The sequence below is a fragment of the Stomoxys calcitrans genome, chromosome 3 (assembly GCF_963082655.1).
Source record: "Stomoxys calcitrans chromosome 3, idStoCalc2.1, whole genome shotgun sequence".
NCBI classification, from domain to species: Eukaryota; Metazoa; Arthropoda; class Insecta; order Diptera; family Muscidae; genus Stomoxys; species Stomoxys calcitrans.
In genome coordinates this window covers 65,492,716-65,515,370 of record NC_081554.1, presented here as the reverse complement: position 1 = coordinate 65,515,370, position 22,655 = coordinate 65,492,716, and the positions used below count along the sequence as shown (strand labels likewise).

The 22,655-nt window shown below is 39.3% G+C and overlaps 2 protein-coding genes across 2 annotated transcripts in view; one reads left to right on the top strand and one right to left on the bottom strand.

The window, feature by feature from the left end:
* LOC106089634 (bone morphogenetic protein receptor type-1B) overlaps positions 1-22,655 on the top strand; it is a 735,175-nt gene that overhangs the window by 20,657 nt on the left and 691,863 nt on the right. The gene's annotated exons all lie outside the window — the stretch shown is intronic.
* Positions 7,585-15,458, bottom strand: LOC106081547 (probable cytochrome P450 4ac1). The gene is made up of 8 exons (XM_013243568.2): positions 15,187-15,458; positions 14,921-15,124; positions 14,784-14,865; positions 8,837-8,937; positions 8,528-8,780; positions 8,225-8,442; positions 7,853-8,164; positions 7,585-7,792 (listed from the first exon to the last, which is right to left on the bottom strand). The coding sequence occupies exons 1-8, from the start codon at positions 15,377-15,379 to the stop codon at positions 7,629-7,631; spliced, it is 1,527 nt and encodes a 508-aa protein (XP_013099022.2). The 5' UTR covers positions 15,380-15,458; the 3' UTR covers positions 7,585-7,628.

Sequence of the window (22,655 nt, the reverse complement as noted above, 5' to 3'; positions counted from 1 at the left end):
CATATTTGACACGTATGTTGATGGTCATGGGAGAAGCCATTGTACAAAAGATTTCAGCCAAATCGGATAATAATTGCGTACTCTAGAGGCTCAAGAAGTCAAGATCCAAGAACGGTTTAGGTGGCAGCCCTTGTCAGATTATGGACCGATTCGAACTATATTTGGCATAGTTGTTGGCGTTGACACGTCGTTTAAAATTTCCGCCAAATCGGAAAAGAAATGCGCCCTCTATTGGCTCAAGAAGTTAAGATTCAAGATCGGTTTATGTGACAGCTATATCAGGATATTAACCGATTTAAACAATACTTAACACATTAGTTTGAATTCATAACGAAACACGCCATGCAAATTTAAGCCAAATCGGATAAGAAATGCGCCCTCTAGTGGCTCAAGAAGTCAAGACCCCAGATCGGTTAATATGACAGCTATATCAAGTTATTAACCGATTTGAACCATATTTTGCACAGTTGTTGGAAGTCATAACAAAACACGTCGTACAAAATGTCAGCCAAATCGGATAAGAATTGCGCCCTCTAGTGGTTCAAGAAGTCAAGATCCAAGATGGACCAATATGGCCGATTTACAATCCCTGCCGACCTACACTAATAAGAAGTGTTTGTGCAAAATTTCAAGCGACTAGCTTTACTCCTTCGAAAGTAAGCATGCTTTCGACAGACATACGGACGGACATGGCTAGATCGACTTAAAATGTCATGACGATCAAGAATATATATACTTTATGGGGTCTTAGACAAATATTTCGAGTAGTTACAAACTGAATGGCGAAATTAGTATACCCCCAACCTATGGTGGAGGGTATAAAAAAATGGAAAAATCACTCTAAAATTTTTTTTCTGAAATCGAAATTCCAACTTTTTAATGCACCATGTAGCACACAAAAATCCCATGCCATTCATGACTTGCAAACCCAGGTTCGAGTCCCCCGGTCGGTCAAAAAAAAATTTATTTTTTTTCATCAAACTCAATTTTAGAAAATTCGACATTAAAAAGTTGGAATTTCGTTTTCAGAAAAAAAATTTTAGAGTGGTTTTTTCATTTTTTTATACCCTCCACCATAGGATGGGGGTATACTAATTTCGTCATTCAGCACGCCTATTTTAAAAACTGCCTCAACTTAAGAATTTGTTGAAAGTCCACAAAATTTCAATTATTTTGTCTGTCATGTCTCTTGTAGAGACTTACTTACATACTTCAACAAATAATGTCTTCGATTCAATGCTAAAATTCGTTGAGAATTTAAAGTTTCACATACAAATTTGGTAGTTGGTTTTATCTAAGAATTAGTTTCTTCTGTGTGCTTTTGCACTTGTGCCTCGATGCTCCCCCACTACGATTAGTAGATGCTTGGTTCGATTTGTGAGACAGTTTTCTCATATTATTTTGGCAAGTTGCTTTTTCTCAGTTTAGACAAGGCCATTCAGAAACTACACTTTATCGTTCGAAAAACTTTACAAATTCCATTCTTGGTGAAGGCTAAGTAAAACATTTGGTCCGGCCGAATTTAACTCGCTCTTTCTTCTTTAGGGCTTAGCTACTTGGAACTCTTGACAGAAAGTGACAAAAAAAAATCGATTTTGCTATATATCTTTTTTTTTTTTAATAAATCGATGCATATTTACTTACTTAAAAATGCCAGTGAATTCTCGCAAAATGTTGAAATGGTATGCAGGCGTCAGCATTTTGCGGCGATGAATCCATTTGCGACCTAAAAATGGTGAATAGTCATATAACTTAAGGTCGCTGCATCATTTCCTCATACAAACCTGTACTTAAAATTAGACCATCGCCCAAGAAGTCTCTTAAAAAATTATACAAAATTGGTTTCTCTGTTAGCTGAGCACTTTGGAAGAACTCAGTCGCATCTTCGGCCGTCACTATACTGTATATTGGAGTAGCCGGAAAGTATAGCACTAAGGATTTACCTTTGGAAAGCTTGTGATTGGCTCGCCAAAACTGAAAGAGGTTAGCTAATGTCCATTAGAGAACCAAAAACGATTAATTGTGAGGGTGTATGTACTAAGGGTGGGTGAAACGTACCTCGTGTTAAATTGCTAATGTCAAAAGTATTGCCGAATTTCGTAGCACCGCGTAATACATATACTTTATCCTCCAATTTGCTGCCATCTTCAGTTCGAACGCGTTTACAGCAGCATAACACAAAATAGGTTTCGTTCAGTTTATATAGGAAAAGTATGAGAAATACAATTAAAGCCAGCACAACAGCCAGTCCCATAGCTACAAATTTCCTGAAACAAAGTGTAGATTGTTTTAACTTCGAGTGTGCCTAAGCTACTGATAGGTTTGTCAATTATTTTGACTTTGATAACTCATATTCTAAAATATTATTGTGCGCATTATATTTCGGTAGCTTTCTAATAATGAAGTTGCATAAAATGCAAATTTCAATGATTGCTTATACCACACAAACCACTTGGCTAATTTATTATGGATTGAAGACTTAGAAAAATCGTGCAGTAAGAAACAAGAAATGTTCTAGTTTTCAAAAAATAAATTAGGCAGCAAACAAGTAAAAGTAATAAAAAATATGCCTAGAATAGGTGACTGTACAGTATGAGTTACACGCAAAATAAGAGACACCGACACATGTGTCTCGGTAGTTAGAAAGTTTAAGTCAGTAAGAACTCACCTTGAACTCATGGAATACTAGCCCTTCTGAAAATTCCAGAAAATTGGTCCCGAAAGTGGGCATCACTTCTTGCTTTACAACCCAATACCTTTCAGTTAAGCTCCACATTGACATAGTCGGTAAATATGCCCGATTTAGGGGTGTTTTGGGGATTGGGATGGTCCCCCAAACACTAAGCCCGGAAAATATATCAGCAACGTGCTCTATCCTCATATATCTATATATCATTTATTTGAACCCCATATTGCCATTGCTCTCGAAATTGGATATCAAATTCGTTTTCTAATCTCATTTAAACTCCTTATTGCAAAAGTCAGCAAATATGTCCGGTTTGGGGTATTGGCCCTAAAAACTATAAAAATTTAGTTCCACTCTCTTTAATACCCAAATTGTCTTGGTGAGCAAATATGTCCTATTTGGGGGTTGTTATGGTGGTGGGACGTCCCCTAAAGAGTTGGTCCCTAATGTTGATATCAGATACGTAGTCTACTTCCAAATACCAATAATTTGAGCCCCATATTTCCATAGTCGGCAAACATGACCGGCTTGGGGGGTGTTTTGGGGGATGGGCGACCACTCAGTGAGTCGGCCTTTAAAATATATATCGGATTCGTGTTATACTCTAAAAACCCTCTTATTTGAGCCTCATATTGCAATAGTCAGCAATATGTCCTATTTGGGTGGTGTTGTTGGGGTGGTGTGGCCCCCTAGACACTTTTCCCGAATTTTGATATCACATTCGTGCTTTACTCCGAAAGACCTTTTATTTGAGCACCATATTGCTATGGTCGTAAATTTTTCCCCTTTGGGGGATGTTTTTGGGGAGAGGCGGCCTCCCAAACACTTGGTCCCATATTTGGATATCAGATTCGAATTTTACACTCAAATACCTTTCATGTAAGCCCTATATTCCCATGGTCAGTAAATAAGTCCTGTTTGGGGGGTGTTTTGGGGAAGGGGTGGACCCCCAGAAACGTGGTCCCACATTTGGATATTAGATTCGTATTCTTCTCACAAATACCTTTCATTTGAGTCCCATATTGCCATGGTCGGTAAATATGTCCGATTTAGGGGTGTTTTGGGGGTTGGGGTGGTCCTCCTAACACTTGGTCCGACAATTGGATATCAGATACGTTTTCTTATCATAAATACCTTTCTTTTGAGTCCCATATTGTCGTGATTGGTCTAAATATATGTTTGGTAGGTTTTAGGGTGGGGCGGTCCCCCTAGGCACCCCATCCGAAATTTAGATACCAAATTTTTAATTTTAGTGTACTATATGAGAGCACCTAAAATTTCGCTTAAATCGCACCTCCCATCTCTGAGATCTGGCGTTTCTGAAAATTAGGGTAAGGAGAAGGGTCTGCCCCCCTTCAGATATCAAAAAATTTAGTACCCTATTTTCACCACGGATCATTATGCACCATCTATGAAAATTTCAAGAAAATCGTTTCAGCCGTTTCTGAGTCTATAAGCAACACATAAACAAACAAACACAAATTGATTTTTATATGTAAGATTTCCCGCACTACTATATAAGGAGTCGAATTATTTGGCGCTCTAGCTGGCCGCTATTTCCACAGCTTGCCTAGAACTTGTATATACCCCGAACGGCTGGCAGGAGGCAAGGGTGGCCCGGCAAGGCAAGCTATGCGACACCCAAGGACTTTTAACCTATAAGTCTTACGTCCTTTTACTCAAAACTGAATAAAGCTACTTTGAATTTTTTCTTTATGCTGGGCCCAGGAAATGACCCATCGACGGTGACATTTGGTCATGGATGGATATACTGTATTTAGATCTGATAGAGAACGTTGTGAGGGTGGCGTTATTATATATACAAGCAACACGTTAAAAGCCAAATTCCGATTGAAATCTTATCCCGAAGTTCAAACAGAATATATATTCGTGGAGCTTTTATCTAAAAATCTTGATTGGTTGTATCAACCGGCCAAACACTAGATTTAAATCAAATTCATAACGCCTTAGAGACCATAACATTGGGATATAACGATGATATTATAGCTGGGGACTTAAATACCAATATTCTTGTAGATTCCCAATTGACAGACAATATGTTGACACTGAGTCTCTTCCCTACTAATTATAGGAAACCCACTCATTTCTCCTCAACTGTTAATACCCTTTTGGATATGTTCTTTGTAAATAATACTTCTAATATTTCGCTCTATGACCAAATACCTGCTCCTTGTTTCTCAAGACATGATTTGATTTATCTACCTTACAATTTCACTGTGTCAAAGACAGGGGAGAAGTTTTCATATCGCGATTTACAAACTTTGAATTATTCTGCCTTAGATTAAGGGTTTAGAAAGTTTATTTTAATCTGTCGATGAGAAATTGAGCTTTCTTCAAGATAACATTGGACGTATCTTTGATGCAACAGTCAAAGATGGAGAAATCGTATACTAAGCTCACTATTAGGAATTTAATTCGTAACAGGGGCCTAGCCAACTTCAGGTGGAAACGTTTTAAAACGCCTGAACTTCCTGAGGAATTCTGCACGGCAAGAAATAACGTTAATGCATTCATTAGTGGTGCAATAATATCCAAATATTATTCGGGCGTTAGACACGAAAGACAAATGGAAGGTTATAAACGATATCGGAATTGGAAACCCAAGGCATGGTTAATATTAACTTTTGTTAATATTCCGACTTTAGATATAGACTCGATTTTTTACCAAGACACTAATAGGCTTCCGGAAAGCACAAATGTTGATTACAGTTTTGAGTTTAGACGAGTATCGCACGACGAAGTTATACATAGTCTTAGATCAGACAAGTCAAATGCTATTGATCTTGATAACAATGACTCAAGATTCATTAGAATATTAGTTCCTTATCTTCTACCTTTTTTTACTCATCTCTTTAATTCAATTCTAATCTCCAGTGCATATTCGACTATTTGGAAAAGATCAAAGATAATCCCAATCCCTAAATCGAAGTGATTTTCTTCCGATTTCTATATTATATTACCTGTCGAAAGTTTTTGAGAAGATTTTGCATAAAAAAATGTCCAAATATCTCCATCATGAAACTTTGTTGGCTTTAGACACGAAAGGCAAGTGAATGGTTATCTACGATATCGGAATTGGAAAATCCAAGGCAATTTCTAATTACCATGGTGATATAAGGAATTGAATAAAACTTTTGATTATATTCCGACCTTAGATATAGACTCAACTTTTTACCAAGACACGACACTACTAGGCTTCCGGAAAGCACAAATGTTGATGGCAATTTTGAGTTAAAATATGTATCGCACGATCAAATTTTGCATAGTCTTAGATCAGTCAAGTCAAATGCTATTGGTCTTGATAACATTGACCCCTTATCTTCCACCTTATTTTACTCATATCTTTAATTCAATTCTAATCTTCAGTGCATAACCGAATTTTTGGAAAAGATCAAAGATAATCCCAATCCCTAAATCGAAGTGATGTTCTTCCGATTTCTATATTATATTACCTGTCGAAAGTTTTTGAGAAGATTTTGTATAAACAAATGTCCGAATATCTCCATCATGAATCTTTGTTGTTCGATATACAATGCGGTTTGCGTTGAAGTTTCGGAATCAATTAGAAGTGAAATTAATGATGGCAATGTTAGTTTTCTCTTCCTACTACATCATTCAAAGGCTTTCGACTCGGTTGATCATCATCGTCAGAAGATTTTTCAATTTCAGCGATACATCTATCATATAGGTTCAATCATATCTTAGTAATCGGCAACAGTCAATGTACGAAGGGGATTCAAAATCAGAGCCAATTCTAGTGTCCAAAGGAAGTTCCACACGGCTCCACGCTCTGCGCAAACGATCTTCCTACTCAGCTGGTTCATAGCCAAATCTTTATGTATGCTGATGACGTTCAGTTATTCCTTAGCGGCTCTGTTAATAATATTAGTGAATGCGTTGCAAAACTCAACGTGGACCTGTCCTGTGTCTACAAGTGGGCTAGGGGAAATGATTTATTTTTGTGAACCCCCAGAAATCGAAAGAGATTGTTATTCACAAAGATAAAAGATTTAGTTTGCGAGACCTGGATATAACTATAAATCAACAGAAAATTGATATTGTGCTAAGAATTTAGGTGTGATTTTTAACAGTTCTTTAATTTGGTCAAATCATATATAAATGCTGTAGCCGGGCAGACATATGCAACTACGTGCACTGTGGATAACACACTCTTATACACCAATCGAAATTCGAATTCTGTTAGCAAAGGCATATCTAATTCCTGGTCTGATCTATGGGTGTGAAATTTTTGCAAACTGCGATTCACTTCAACTTGGCCCTTTTGGAAAAAGTAGCCTAGTATCTGAATGGAAGTTCTATACGAGCACCATACGTCTTTGGAATACTCTTCCTCACAATGTCCAAAACATCAGCAACGCGTCAATTTTTAAAAAAGACGATCCATTTTTCATCGAATTTAGCTGTTTAAAAATTTTACTTTTTTACTTTTTTCTTTTACACAATATTAATTTCTAACCTATTCTAAAGTTTATTTTAACTATTTCACAAAAATTTTGGTCGGTTTTCTCCTTATCGTTTCTATGGTCATTTTTTTCTACGCCAGCTAAACTTTACGTTTTTCGTACTAGTTTCCAAGATCTTATTTAAATCATATTTTGTTGAAATATTGAATCTTCACATAATAAAATTGGATAATTTTTAAGTGGTGGTTATCCCCCCTATTGTTGGCGACATTTGTGAGATAAGGAGGTGTCGCTTTGCGGAATGCCGTTAGGACTCAGCTATAAAAGGAGGTCTGGACAGCTCTGGACTCATTGATATGTGAGAAGTTTCCCCTTTTCTTTTATGAAATGTTCATGGGCAAATTTTTACTCTATTCTCTTATTACACATAGTGAATAAATATGTGCGTTTTGGGGTGAGGTGGCCAACCAGACACACCCTCTTAGTTTAGATTTTATTTATTTTGCTATCTTCCGAAGTTTAACATGGATTTTTTCGGATGTTCTCAAAATGATGCCATATTCCAAATTTAAATCTTCCACCTTGGTGATGGGCAATATTTCATAGTTCAGCAATAGGGAAACCATAACAACTTTCATTTCCAGTAAAGCAAACTTTTGTCCTGAAATGTATTGAGTAAAATTTTTAAGAATTTTATAAATTTTCCAATTTAGTTACTTACCTATACAATTTCTTGCACCGGCGCTAAAAGCTACAGAAGCAAATGGATGTCTTTTTACTGTATTTTCTGGAAAATATCTCTCCGGCTTAAAGGCAGAAGGATCTGGGAAATGTTTGGGATCCCGATTGATGTCGAAAATATGCACATCTATTTGTGAGTTTGCGGGTAGTATTAGACCATTGATACGAGTTTCGGTCGAACATTTGCGAGAAATAAATGGCACTGAGGGATATAAACGCAAAGTCTCTTTGAGCACACATTCCAAGTACATCAATTTGTTGAAGTCCATTACTGTCAGCGAAGTAAATTCACCTAAAGCACAAAGAAAAAAGTCTTCAAGTAGCACAAAGGCAACATTAAGGGGTAACTTACCTAAATTTGATATTTCCTCCCGACATTTCGCTTGGGCCTCAGGATGCAGGGCCAAATTCATAATGGTAAATGTCAGACAAGTTGAGGTTGTATCAAAACCTTCGAACATAAATGTGTTGACCTCATCGCAAATGCCTTGATGATCAATATTGCCTTTGGCCTCTTCGGCCAGCAAGGTATCCAACATGGCATAACGGTTCTTTTTGCCAAATTCATCACTTGTGGAAAAGGAAAGCAGAAAATAATCACGAAAATGTGAGGCTAAAATTATTATATATGAAATATTTTATTTGGCTAACTTACACATCCTCTGTAGCACCCTTTTGCTTCTGGCGATATTCTTCTTTCTTCTTTTGGATAATGTTATTGCTAAATTCATGTACAATGTTTAAATGACGCTTGTATTTTTCGTATTTTCCGAATAAGCGAAATAAACCATTGAAATAAAAAAGCATATTAAAGATACGTTCGAGAAAAATATCTTCAATTTGATTGATTGTTTGGCGATATTCAGCACTGCCAGTGATGTCATCCAATTTTACTCCCAATGCGGTTTCTGCAAGATATTTGAAATGTTAGATTAGACCACTATCATGGTCTGTCATATCTTACCAATAATGCTGTTTAAAGCAAACTCCTTGCTAATTTCATGAACTTCAACTACATCCGTGGGCATGCTATCCAATCTCTTTACCAATCTTATGCTTTCTTCTCTGAAAGTAGCAAAGATTATTAAAAATTCGTGAGCATATAATTTTTTTTAATTTTTGGGGTTTTTTACCACCTTAATGTTAAGGCAAACAAGTAATGAACATGGAAGATTTACTCATGAACATTCTATCAGAGAGACCTTTCTCCGATTCAATTCATAAGAGACCTCTTCTCTATGCATAGAATATTTATATTACGGAGGGCTGGGACGACATGCAACAGACTATTGCTATTAGTGAGAGACATAAGTATAGAAAGGTTTGTAGGGGTTGAGCATCCACAAGAATGATTTTAGCCCCACTTTAAAAATTAAATTGTTTTCGAAAAAATTTGCTCCACCCAACGGTTATTAAGTTACCGTTAAGTGGAGCGGACGTATTTTCATTTCGCTCCTCGAATAAAAAAAAAAATAAGTATCTCGGAATAGGTACCAATTACGAAAAATTTTAAAGCCTTTCAGGAGTAGTCTCAAAATGGACTCTGAAGACCCAACAGCTTCCGTTGCGACATGTTGTCCTCCCCTCCTATAGGTGTGGGTGCCTTGGCACCTGTAGTCGAGAGTAATGCTTCATGCGCACAACCAGTCGTCAAACTAACAAATGAGGAAGAGACGAATAAACCAGAATGATGCACAGTTAGTCCCCAGCCATTAAGTAAAGGTGGTGTTTCCGATTCAGATTCAGACAGTGACAGTGTCAACTTAACAGCCATTGTAGCCGAATCGAGAGATGAGGATAGCGGGATAACGGCAAAAGTGAGCGATGGCTTCACTAAGCTCACAAGCAGACCAAGAAAGGGATCCGGATCACGACGAAGGAGACCGAAGAGTATGTATCGGCAGCGCAATCGGGAAGGGATGGAACTGACATTTCAATCACTTCTACGGAAGCTGCAAAGAGAATCAGATCTCCCGAAGAGTGAAAAACACTGCCAAGACGCTGAAGAAGAAGAAAAAGAACTCCTCGCTTTCAAGTACAATGAGAAGACCAAGCCAAGGAGCGTGCTGAGAAGGTTCACAGATTTTGGGCACTATGTAAACGAGCCGTAAGTTTGAAATGGGGCCCAAATCCGAGGATTGTTCACTGGTTCTACAGGAGCGTAATTAGACCAATACTTTGGACCACGCCCACTAGGGCACTGGAGACTATTCTTGATATCCGACCCATTGACATACAGATTAAGTGTGAGGCAGCCACTGTGGCTATAAGACTTAAGGCGGTGGGAAAATGGATTGAGGTTGGGAGCAGCTCATATCATCGCGCTATAATCTAGGCGACGATAGGAAACTTGAAAGGAAGGGAAGAGGTTTCCAATCGGATATCGGATACGAGGCATTGCTGCCAGCGGCACAGTCTTGGACTGACGGAACCCTAGTATTGCCACCTGGAAGATCATGTTACACGGATGGATCAAAGCTAGAAGACAGATTGGGCCTGTGAGTCTATATTGAGCACCCAGGGATTGAGATGTGTTTTAGACTACCTGACCACAATACTGTCCTGCAGGCGGAGATCCGGGCGATCACGGAATGCGTGAGGTGGTATGGTACTAACGCGAGGACGTCGGTTGTGGACATCTTTACGGACAGTAAAATGGCCGTAAGGGTAATAACAACCCGGATGGTAAAGTCACGAACAGAGTGAACTGGAGATTAACGTCTTCTCTGAGGATGGCACAATCCACATCGTTTGGGTGCCGTGCCATAACGTAGTAAGGGGGAATGAAAGGGCAGGCGATTTGGCAGTGAAGGCCAGAGAAGTGCCGTCAATAAACTTGGTTAACCCGACGCCTTTCGTTTTCCACCACGTTTACGATTACACCATCTGACAAGGTCAAATACTTAGGAGTGATTTTGAACAGGAAACTGAATCCGAGGAATGCAACACCATTATTTACTATCGCTACAGTAGTTACGTGGACTGCGATGGATAAAAATGCAATGTAAGGATAATACAAAAGGTTCAAGGAATATGTTCTCTTGGCATATGCGGGGTGATGAGGGCCACACCCACTAAGGCACGGGTGACTATTCTAGATATTCGACCCATCGACATACAGAGTCTCAGAGCCGTTGCCACTGCGGCTATGAGACTTGACCATAACCATCACATCACGGATTGCGTGGAGTGGTGTTAACGCAATGATGTTGCCATTTAGTAGAGAAGTTTACGCGGCTTATTACCTGAGGTAATAACCTCACAAGTGTCAAAAGTCGAAGTCGGTCGAAAGAACGAATTTCAAGCTGCACAAATGCAATCTGTCGGCATTTTAGCTCATTCCCGTACAGTGGCTTTCTTCAGCGCATCCATACTGGCATATTTTTAAGTCTTAAAGCGCATATCGAATTCTGAGCGCTGGTTTGATTGCTTCAAGCGCATTTCAACACATTCAGCAGAAAAATTTAAGCTATTTACTATTTGCAAATAACTTGTGTGTATATTTAATTTTGGCGTTAAATAACGTCATAATTTTTATGCAAGTCATTTTGCTTTGGATAGAAGCTATCTAAGACCACTTTATATGAATGAATTTCTAAGACATATAATTAAATGAGACGCAAATCTTGTTTTTTGGTAGTTTATTATACCCATCACCGTAGCATAGGGGATATATTCCGTTAGTGATTCCGTTTGCAACACATCGATATAACAATTTACGACCCTACAAAGTGTATATATTTCGGATCGTCCTAAAATTCTAAGACGATGTAAGGATGTCCGTGTGTCTGTCCGCCTGTCCGTCCGTCTGTTGTAATCACTCTAGAGCCTTCAAAAATTTAGATATTGAGCTGAACATTGGCACAGATGCGTCTTTTGATGCACGTTGGTTAAGTTCTTGAATGGGCCAAATCGGACCATATCTGGATATTGCTGCTATATAGACCGGTTTTCCGATAAAGGGTCGAATGCCTATAAAAACGTTATTTTTCATCCGATTTTGCTGAAATTTGAAACAGTGAGTAGTTTAAGGCTTCCCGACAACTGACCCAAATGTGGTTCTTTCTTCCCCTTTACAGCGACAATTTTTGCCTTCCCTGGTGCCTGTGGACTCTTTTTGGAAGTCACAGTCCTCCATGAAGACTCAGGGGCCATGCGCGCTTCTATTGTTCCCGTTTCGACTTTGTCTCCGTAGGACACTGTCTGGGGTCTCCATTGCGAAACAACTGACCTAAATATGGTTCAGATCGGTGTATATTTAGAAAGGCTTTTTGTGAATGTGTATGATGGTCTCATCGTCTGCTCCATGTTCTTAAGACTGAGTTTCCTGTCACTACACTGCCTGATGTTTTAGTATTAGGATCTTTGCATATCCTAGTCTTCCGAATCTTGAGAAAGTCGGTATTGCTTCCATCATCTGCTCTCTGTTCTTTAGACTGCATTGAGTTTCCTGTCACTGCACTGCCTGATGTTTTAATATTAGGATCTTTAACTGTCCTAGTTTTCTGAATCTTAAGAAAGTCGTTGATCGTTCCATTGTCTGCTCCCTTTTCTTAAACTGCATTGAGTTTCCTGTCACTCCACTGCCTGATGTTTTAATATTAGGACCTTTAACTATCCTAGACTTCCGAATGTGGAGAAAGTCGTAGTTGGTTCCAATGACGGGTCCCTGTTCATTAGACTGTGTTGAGTCTCTCGTTCCTGCCTAATCCTATTCCTATTGAGAGAGTCGGTTATTATCTCATCGTCGGCCCACTGTTCGTTTGGCGTAATTGAGTGTCCTGTCACTTCACTGTCTGATGTCTTAAAATGATGATCTTTGTCAATGCTATTCTTCCTAATCTTGAAAGATACAGTCTTGGTCCCGTAGTACGCCTTGGCTTTAGTCTTAGCCAAACTTGTCACGGAAACTTGATCAATGCTCACCACAAGGAGAGTTCCTTCCTTCTTTTCCTCCCGTAGAAACCTTCTATTTCTCAAGGACCAAACCTTAGATTTGTTTGTTTCATATTTCCATCATGCATTTCGTTGTGAATTTGCCGCCCCCATCAAAGATGAAGACCGTCGCCTTCGTCCATCTTTCTCACCAGGTCGCGATTCGCGCCCCAGGGAATGAGGATACTTCTGACAAGCTTTTTGATAGTATCTATACATTCTGCTTACGCAAAGCCCATTATTAAGATGTGCACGATATACTTGCAGCTATACGCTATACTCGCAGCTTTATGCTATGCTCGCATAGACCCCTTAAGATTTCCCATGTTCGAAACTCCGTTCGTTATCCAGATACTCCACTTAGGACCGATGATATGGTGGAATCCTACCGGATGCACTGCTGACATTGATGACATCGATGACTGCATGACGTATGCTCATCTCTGTTGTGCTTCCTTCTCACTCTGACGAAAGAGGGCGGCTCCTTACCCTTTACACTGACCATCTTCCCCTTTGCAAATTGCAAATTTTGCCCATGAACATTCCACTAAGGAACAGGAGCAAACTTCTCACATATCAATGAGAGCAGTCCGATTCAAGTTTAAGCTCAATGATAAAGGGCCTCCTTTTTATAGTCGAGTCCGAAAGGCGAGCCGCAGTGCGACACCTCTTTGGAGAGAAGTTTTACATGGCATAGTACCTCACAAATGTCGCCAGCATTAGGAGGGGAAAACCACCGCTGAAAATTGTTTCTGATGGTCTCGGCAGGATTCGAACCCAGGCGTTTAGCGTCATAGGCGGACATGCTAACCTCTGCGCTACGGTGGCCTTCCCCTTTACAGCGACCATTTTCCCCTTCCCTAATGCCTTTGATCACTTTTTGGAAGTCACAGTCCTCCATGAAGACTAAGGGGCCGTGCGCGCTTCTTTCGTTCCCGTTTAGACTTTGTCTCCCTCTGTAGGACACTGTCTGGAGTCTCCATTGCGAGAGGGCGTGTTTGGTTCTCCCAGAGTAGTTGAAAGCGGGAAGCTCTTTTCCTTTTTCAGCGTTTTAGCAGTGTTATACTCTTTGGGATATCGGATTTTTTTTCAACTTCCGTCGAAGTGCCTGGACTGTCAATTCCATCCCTTCCAGCATCCTTTTGCTCGATTGCGCTGCCGGTACGTACTCCTCTGTCTGCTTCGTCGTGCCCGGATCGTTTTCTCGGTCCTCGTGCCAAAGCAAAGCCCTCACTAACTACTGCCGTCATCCTGCTGTCCTCATCTTCCGATTTGGCTGCGATGACTTGACACTTTTGCTGTCTGAATCGGAAACACCACCTTTACATAAAGGCAGGGGATGAACTGCGCATCCTTGTGGTTAATTCGTCTCTTCCTCATTTGTTAGTCTGACGACAGGTTGTGTGTTTAAAGCATTACCCTCGACTATAGGTGCCAAGGTACCCACACCTATGGGAGGGGCGGACAACATGCCGCAACCGCAACTGTTGGGTCTTCAGAGTCCATTTTGAGTCCATTCCTGCAAGACTTTAAAATTTGCGTAATATGTAGTACCTATTTCCAAATATTTCCCTTTGATGAGCGAAAGGAGAAACACTTCCGCTCCTCTCAACAGATACTTCCGTTGCAATATTCTTGTGTAAAACTTCCTCTCAATCGCCGTTGACCATACTGTGGACTAAGGGCTTTCTTCGAAATCAGGCCCTGCTTCGAGAGCCTACGGCCTGCGCACATAGTGCCCAATATCTGTGAGCCTGCTCGGTATGCTCCAGGGTGTGAAACTTCCATTCAGTTAACTATACAAGATAACAAGAGCGGGTTACTGGCTCGACTCCTTATGCATGTATCTCACGACCTTTAAACATTTTACCACCATGATTTGATTATTAATAGTGCTTCCCTATTTCCATCTTTTGACAGAAAGTGGACACCATTTTGTGCCGATCTTATTATCTTATTTAAAAATCTTTACTTACTTAAAAGTGGTAGTGAATTCTCGCAAAATATTGAAATGGTAGGCAGGCGTTAGCATTTTACGTCGGTGCATCCATTTTCTATCTAAAAATTTGTGGTCCTATCACTTATTGCCAGTGCATTGTTTCACCATACGAACCTGAACTTAAAAGCAGACCATCGCCCAAGAAGTCTTGTAACAATTGGTAAAAAATCGGTTTTTGTAAGAGCTCGGTACTTTGAAAAAACTCAACCGCATCATCGGCCTTCACTATACTGTACAATGGGGTGACCGGATAGTATGAGAGTACGGATTTGCCTTGGGAACGGTTGTTACAGTCTCGCACAAATTTGAAGAGGCCAGCTGATGGATATTAGAAAACCAAATATCATTATAGAAAATAGTGGTTGGTAAATCATTCGTACCTGGAGTTAAATCTTTAAAATCAAATGTATTGCCAAATATCGTTGTACCGGGTAATTCATAGACTTTATTCCCCAAAGGGCTGCCATCTTCAGTTTTGACGCGTTTACAAATGCACAACACATAATAGGTGTCATTTAGTTTGTAAAGCAGAAGTGCTAGAGCCACAACAAAAGCTAGAACAGCAAGCCACATAGCCACGAAATATTACTGTACGAGTGTAGGTTAAATTTTAGACTAGATATCAAATTTCTCAAACTAAGTGCTGCTTGTTTAAGATGCCACTGTTCAGAAGCAACTGATGAGGTTTGCACATTTAATTTATTAAATGCAAATGTATATGATTGCAAATACCAGCCAAACCACTTAGAAAAATGTGTATACCCTACTTCATTTGTGCATTTGATTGCGATGCTTAAAAGGAGACACACATTGCTAAGTATATCGAAAAGATTAAAAATAGATTTCTTGATTTGATTTAGCTATTGGGTTGCCCAAAAAGTAATTGCGGATTTTTCATATAGTCGGCGTTGACAAATTTTTTCACAGCTTGTGACTCTGTAATTGCATTCTTTCTTCTGTCAGTTATCAGCTGTTACTTTTAGCTTGCTTTAGAAAAAAAGTGTAAAAAAAGTATATTTGATTAAAGTTCATTCTAAGTTTTATTAAAAATGCATTTACTTTCTTTTAAAAAATCCGCAATTACTTTTTGGGCAACCCAATATATCCGCCCGTCCGTCTCTCTGTCTGTCCGTTTATTCTTGTAATCACTGGTCGCATTTGTTGTCCAATTGCCATAACCAAAGAATAAATCTGTCCAGATTAAGATGTAGCTCACATATATATCTTTCATTCGATATGGCCTTTTAGTGATGTAGTAGCCAACATTTGTTCCGATCTTTTCAAAACACTACATAAGGTTAGCCTTGCCAGATTGTCTGAATTATCCATAGTTTCGGTAGCCAACCCGACTTCTGGCCATTCACTCAAAATATCTGAAAATCCGGTTGCGACGAAGTTTGGCCCAACGACATTGCACCCCAAACCGAAATTGAAAATATGGTCAAAACAGGTATACGGAGAACAAAAACAAATGTTTTGGGGCTCTTTTTTGTCTGTTTAGGGGCATTTTTGAAATTAAATTGATTAGCAAATCCACATCTTGGGGTACATTTTCATTTTACTTTGGCCGAAATACGGCGGTATGAAATAAGGCCACAATGCAATAAAGCCCAAATTTAAAATGAAATAAAGACCCAAAAATGGGGCTATATTTCATAAAGAAAAAAGACCCCAAAACTAAAAACGAATAAAGGCCGCAACGAAATGAAAAAACAACCCAGAATAAAATGAAATAAGCTCTTAAAATTTGGAGTATTATTTCATATGTAATAAAGCCCAAGTTTCAAAATGAAATAATGGCCCTAAAGAAAATAATAATCAATTTATCATTTGATCCTTGTATCGAGAAAATAATGACTGAATAATTTAAAAACAAGTAAAAGCGTGCTACCGATTCGGCCCAATCAAACTCCACTATGGATCGCATTTGTCGAGTTCTTTGCGCGGTATCTCTTTTAAGGCAAATAAAGAATAATAAAAAAGAACTGTTATGCTATTTGAGCTATATCAAATTATAGTCCGATTCGCACCATAGATGAATTGAATGCTGAACATTGTAGAAGTCATTGTGTAATATTTCAATCCATTCGGATAAGAATTTCGCCTTGTACGGGCCCAAGCGGCAAAATCCTGAGATCGGTTTATATGGAAGCAGTATCAAGCTATAGCTCGATTCAAACCATAGTGGACACGTAGGTTGAAGATCATGGGAGAAGCCATTGTAAAAAATTTCTGCCAAATCGGATTAGAATTTCGACCTCTAGAGGCTCAAGAAGTCATGATTATATGGCTGCTATATTAGGTTATGTACGGATTTGCGCCATACTTAACACAGTTGTTGGAAATCATAACAAAACACCTCACGCAAAATTTCAATCAAATCGGATGAGAATTGCGCCCTCTAGCGGCTCAAGAAGTCAACATCCAAGATCGGTTAATATGGCAGCTATACCAGGTTAAGAACCGATTTGATCCATACTTAGCACAGTTGTTACCAAAACACCACTTGCCAAATCGGACAAGAATTGTGCCCTCTAGAGGCTCAAGAAGTCTAGACCCAAGATGGGTTTATATGGCAGCTATATCAAAACATGGACCGATTTGAACCATTTGCAATCCCAACTGACCTACACTCATAAGATATATATTTTTGCAAAATTTCAAGAGCTTAGCTTTACTCCTTCGAAAGTAGTTGTAAGGACTCAAGAAGCCAAGTCTTGAGATTGGTTTATATGGGAGCTATATCAGGTTATAGACCGATTTGGACCGCACTTGGCACAGTTGTTGGAATTCATAACAGAACATCGTGTGCATAATTTCAGCTAAATCGGATAAAAATTACGGCTTTCAGGGGCTCAAGAAGTCAAATCGGGAGATCGGTTTATATGGGAGCTATATCAGGTTATATATCGATTTGGACCGTACTTGGCACAGTTGTTGGAAATTATAACAGAACACCGTGTGCATAATTTCAGCTAAATCGGATAAAATTACGGCTTTCAGGGGCTCAAGAAGTCAAATCGGGAGATCGGTTTATATGGGAGCTATACCAGGTTATAGACCGATTTGGACTTTACTTAGTACGGTTGTTGAAAGTCATAACAGAGCACAGCTAAATCGGACCAAAATTGCGGCTTTCAGGGGCTCAAGAAGTCAAATTGAGGGAGATCGGTTTATATGGGAGTTATATCCAAATCTGAACCGATATAGCCCATTTACAATCTCGAATGACCTAAAAAAAGCAAAATATTTTAAGAAACTGGCGCTCTTTTTGGTCTGAATGATTAGTATTGATAAATGTAGGTTGCTTAATCCTACTACTTCTTTTTTTTAAGTTATTGGTCTCAAAATTCAGTTAACTATCAACCCAAATGTACACCATTCGCAAAATTTTTGGGGTGATTATGCAAATATGCTGATGTTTGGGGTGAAATTGTATTATGAAAATACACCCCAAATTCTTGAACGAAATCTGTACCCAATTTCATGTTGTAGCACAAATAACATTTATTTTTGGGGTACATTTCTTTTGGGGTGCATTCGTCATAATGTAAAAGCACGCCAAATTTGGGGTCTATTTTTTTCCAATTTGGGGCATATTTGTTTGGGGTCAAACGTCAAAATTCTGACTTTTGGGAGCGTGCACAAATATAGAACAAATTGGAAGTATATTGTTAGACATAGTTATTGCTATGAGGTGATTTCTTTTGGGCAACCTATTGGAAACACTTGAGTCAAGTCTGTGTGTCCATGTGGATGTTTGTCTCTTTGCACTATGCACTATCCACACTACCTTTTTCACAAATAATGCTATCGGACTGAAACTTGGTACATGTATGTTCTTAGTCTCTTTTTATGCCCACCACCATAGAATGGGAGGCCCCCGTAGCGCAGAGTTTAGCATGTCCGCTTATGACGCTGAACGCCTGGGTTCGAATCCTGCCGAGACCATCATAAAATTTTCAGCGGTGGTTATCGCATCCTAATGCTGGCGACATTTGTGATCTACTATGTTATGTAAAAACTTCTCCTCAAAAGAGGTGTCACACTGCGGCACACCATTCGGAAAAGATAGTGCCCATATAAACCGATTTCCCGAAGTGACTTCCATTTGCTTGTAGTTTTCTACTACGACTTCCAACAACTGTGCCAGGTACGCTCCAAATCGGTTTATAATCTGATGTAGCTCCCATATAAACCGATATCAGAGCTCTGGAAGCCGCAATTTTTTGCCCACTTTGGCTGAAATTTTACATGTAGTGTTCTTATACGACTTCCAACAACTGTGCCAAACACGGTCAAAATCGGTTTATAACCTGATATAGCTCCCATAAAAACTAATCTCCCGATTTAACATCTTGAGCCCCTTGAAGCCCCAATTTTTGTCGGATTTTTGTGAAATTTTGCAACTTTTCTGTTTGCATTCTGTTAAGACTCCTAACAACTTTTCCTAGTATGGTTTAAATCGGTCTATAACCTGATATGGGTCTCATATAAACTGATCTCTAGATTTCATTTCTGGAGCCCCTGGAAGCCCATTTTTTGTCCGATTCTGTTAAAACTACTAACAATTGTGTCATTTACGGCCCAAATAGGTGTTTAACTTGATATAGCTCCCATATAAACCCATCTCTCGATTTTCCTTGTTCGGTTTCTAGAAGCTTTTATTTTTGCCTGGTTTGGCAGAAATGTGGTACGTGGATTAAAATTATGTGCTTTAACAAAATTGGTTTTGTGTAAATTGTAAGCAGAATCCATGATGGTTGGTTCTCAAGATTCAGCCCAGCCGAACTTAGAACGATTTTTCTTGTTTGGCATTTGAATCATTAAAAAATATTTGTTTGAATTACAAACACTTGTCAGCAACCCTGTATAACAGATTCGTAGACCATTCCCCTCTAAATTGATGGCATACATGTCAGCTTGGATTTTATTGTTGTCTTGGAACGGCCTAAACTACCGTTTCGGTATTTTATACCCTCCACCATAAGATGGGGGGTATACTAATTTCGTCATTCTGTTTGTAACTACTCGAAATATTCGTCTGAGACCCCATAAAGTATATATATTCTTGATCGTCGTGACATTTTATGTCGATCTAGCCATGTCCGTCCGTCCGTCCGTCCGTCTGTCTGTCGAAAGCACGCTAACATCCGAAGGAGTAAAGCTAGCCGCTTGAAATTTTGCACAAATACTTCTTATTAGTGTAGGTCGGTTGGTATTGTAAATGGGCCATATCGGTCCATGTTTTGATATAGCTGTCATATAAACCGATCTTGGGTCTTGACTTCTTGAGCCTCTGGAGTGTGCAATTCTTATCCGATTGGGATGAAATTTTGCATGACGTGTTTTGTTATGACATCCAACAACTGTGCCAAGTATGGTTCAAATCGGTTCATAACCTGATATAGCTGCCATATAAACCGATCTTGGGTCTTGACTTCTTGAGCCTCTAGAGTGCGCAATTCTTATCCGATTGGAATGAAATTTCGCACGACGTGTTTTGTTATGATATCCAACATCCGTGCCAAGAATGGTTCAAATCGGTTCATAACCTGATATAGCTGCCATATAAACCGATCTTGGGTCTTGACTTCTTGAGCCTCTGGAGGGCGCAATTCTTATCCGATTTGAATGAATTTTGGCCCGACGTGTTTTGTTATGATATCCAACAACTGTGCCTAGTATGGTTGAAATAGCTGTCATATAAACCGATCTTGGGTCTTGACTTCTTGAGCCTCTAGAGTGCGTAATTCTTATACGATTTGAATGAAATTTCGCACGACGTGTTTTGTCATAATATCCAACATCTGTGCCAAGAATGGTTCAAATCTGTTCATAACCTGATATAGCTGCCATATAAACCGATCTTGGGTCTTGACTTCTTGAGCCTCTAGAGTGCGCAATTCTTATCCGATTTGAATGAAATTTCGCACGACGTGTTTTGTCATAATATCCAACATCTGTGCCAAGAATGGTTCAAATCGGTTCATAACCTGATATAGCTGCCATATAAACCGATCTTGGGTCTAGACTTCTTGAGCCTCTAGAGGGCGTAATTCTTATCCGATTTGAACCAATTTTTGCCCGACGTGTTTTGTTATGATATCCAACAACTGTGCCAAGTATGGTTTAAATCGGTTCATAACCTGATATAGCTGTCATATAAACCGATCTGGGATCTTGACTTCTTGAGCCTGTAGAGGTCGCAATTATTATTCGATTTGCCTGAAATATTGTACGACGGATTCTCTCATGACCGTCAACATACGTGTTTATTATGGTCTGAATCGGTCTGTAGCCCGATACAGCTCCCATATAAATCGATCTCTCTATTTTACTTCTTGAGCCCCCAAAGGGCCCATTCTTATTCGAATTGACTGACATTTTACGCAGGTCTCCAACATATAATTTAATTGTGGTCCAAACCGGACCATATCTTGATATCGCTCTGATAGCAGAGCAAATCTTTTCTTATATCCTTTTTTGCCTAAGAAGAGATGCCGTGAAAAGAACTCGACAAATGCGATCCATAGTGGAGGGTATATAAGATTCGGCCCGGCCGAACTTAGCACGCTTTTACTTGTTTTTTTTCATTTCACATCCATGTTGTTCTGATTGTATTACATTTCGGCTTGAGAAGTTTTCCCAGTTTATTTTATCCCAACTTTATTTTTAGATATCCTGTGGATATCTAAAATTAAGTTCCCTTCTTTCTCATTTCTTATTGAAAAATAAAGTAACAAACAAAGCATAACCCTTCGACTTTTGGTGTATTTTGCTAATTTATTTTTCTTTTCTTTTTTCAGGTTTGTACATCACATATCTTGAAATTTGGTCCAACGAAACGACTACTCTGTATTTTGTGACCTCTATGGGTTTGGTCGCCATCTTCGAGAATACTCAAAAATGTTCTTTAAAATCTAATGACTGAACGATGGAGCCAATCAAGAACTTTAAACTAATAGGGATGGGGCTGCCTCAGACTCTGAGATGAAAATTGAGTTTCAGTTTTTTTGATACTCCCACATACCTTTGATTGGAGGCTCTTAATTTCATAGTTGTGAAATATATCCTAAATTGGACATGGCACCTCTCCACGGTGCCCAGCATGTCCTACAAAAGTATAAGGCTGCCGAACATGTGGTATTCACATGTCTCATATTCGCCATAGATGCTTGAATCCTTCATAAACAGTTAATAGAGGATAAAGTAACTGTCATGTAATCGGAGTAATATTGGAACGCGATAGACTATATAACGATGGTTCACAAGAGACTGAAAGAGTTCGCCCCACAGAGCAACCAAAGTGCAGATTGTGTCTGAGAAAGTGGAATAGATCTATAAAATAGGGGGTTGCCCCTGCGAAGCTATTTCATCCGGCAGTTTCACGGATTTTGCGATAGAAGATGGGGTGTGGTTTAGAACGTAGAAATCGTGAATGTTTTTTAGTACAGGCTGAATGCATCTTTCGATGATTGCACACCTTCAGCTATACAAAAAAACTGAAGCTTGTAAGTAACGACTTCTGCAGAAGCTGTAAGGGCATCGAAGATAAGAAGACAATGGAACATCTGCTGTGTGTGTGTCCTGCACTGGCAGGCAGAAGGAGTTCCACTTTAGGTTTTCATTTCTTTGAGAACTTGTCTAAGCGGATGCGAACATTCGCAAGTTTTTGGGCTTTTTGCCTTCCTTGCCTAACTTAAGTATGCCGTTGCCATCTGTTGCATTTGTAGCTATCCGATATCCATCTTCAAAGCTGTGTCAGATGGTATATTTCGAGCAATGATTAGACGCGAGCCAAGCTTTCCTGCAAGAAGTCGATCGATATTCGCAACTCGTAGCGATC

Excerpts from the sequence above, each read along its gene's own strand:
- LOC106081547 (XM_013243568.2), bottom strand. The coding sequence starts at position 15,379 with ATGTGGCTTGCTGTTCTAGCTTTTGTTGTGGCTCTAGCACTTCTGCTT. Across the intron at positions 8,443-8,527 it reads AAGGGTGCTACAGAGGATGT|TGATGAATTTGGCAAAAAGA; the intron begins GTAAGTTAGCCA and ends CTTTTCCACAAG. Across the intron at positions 7,793-7,852 it reads CGGTGCAAGAAATTGTATAG|GACAAAAGTTTGCTTTACTG; the intron begins GTAAGTAACTAA and ends AATACATTTCAG.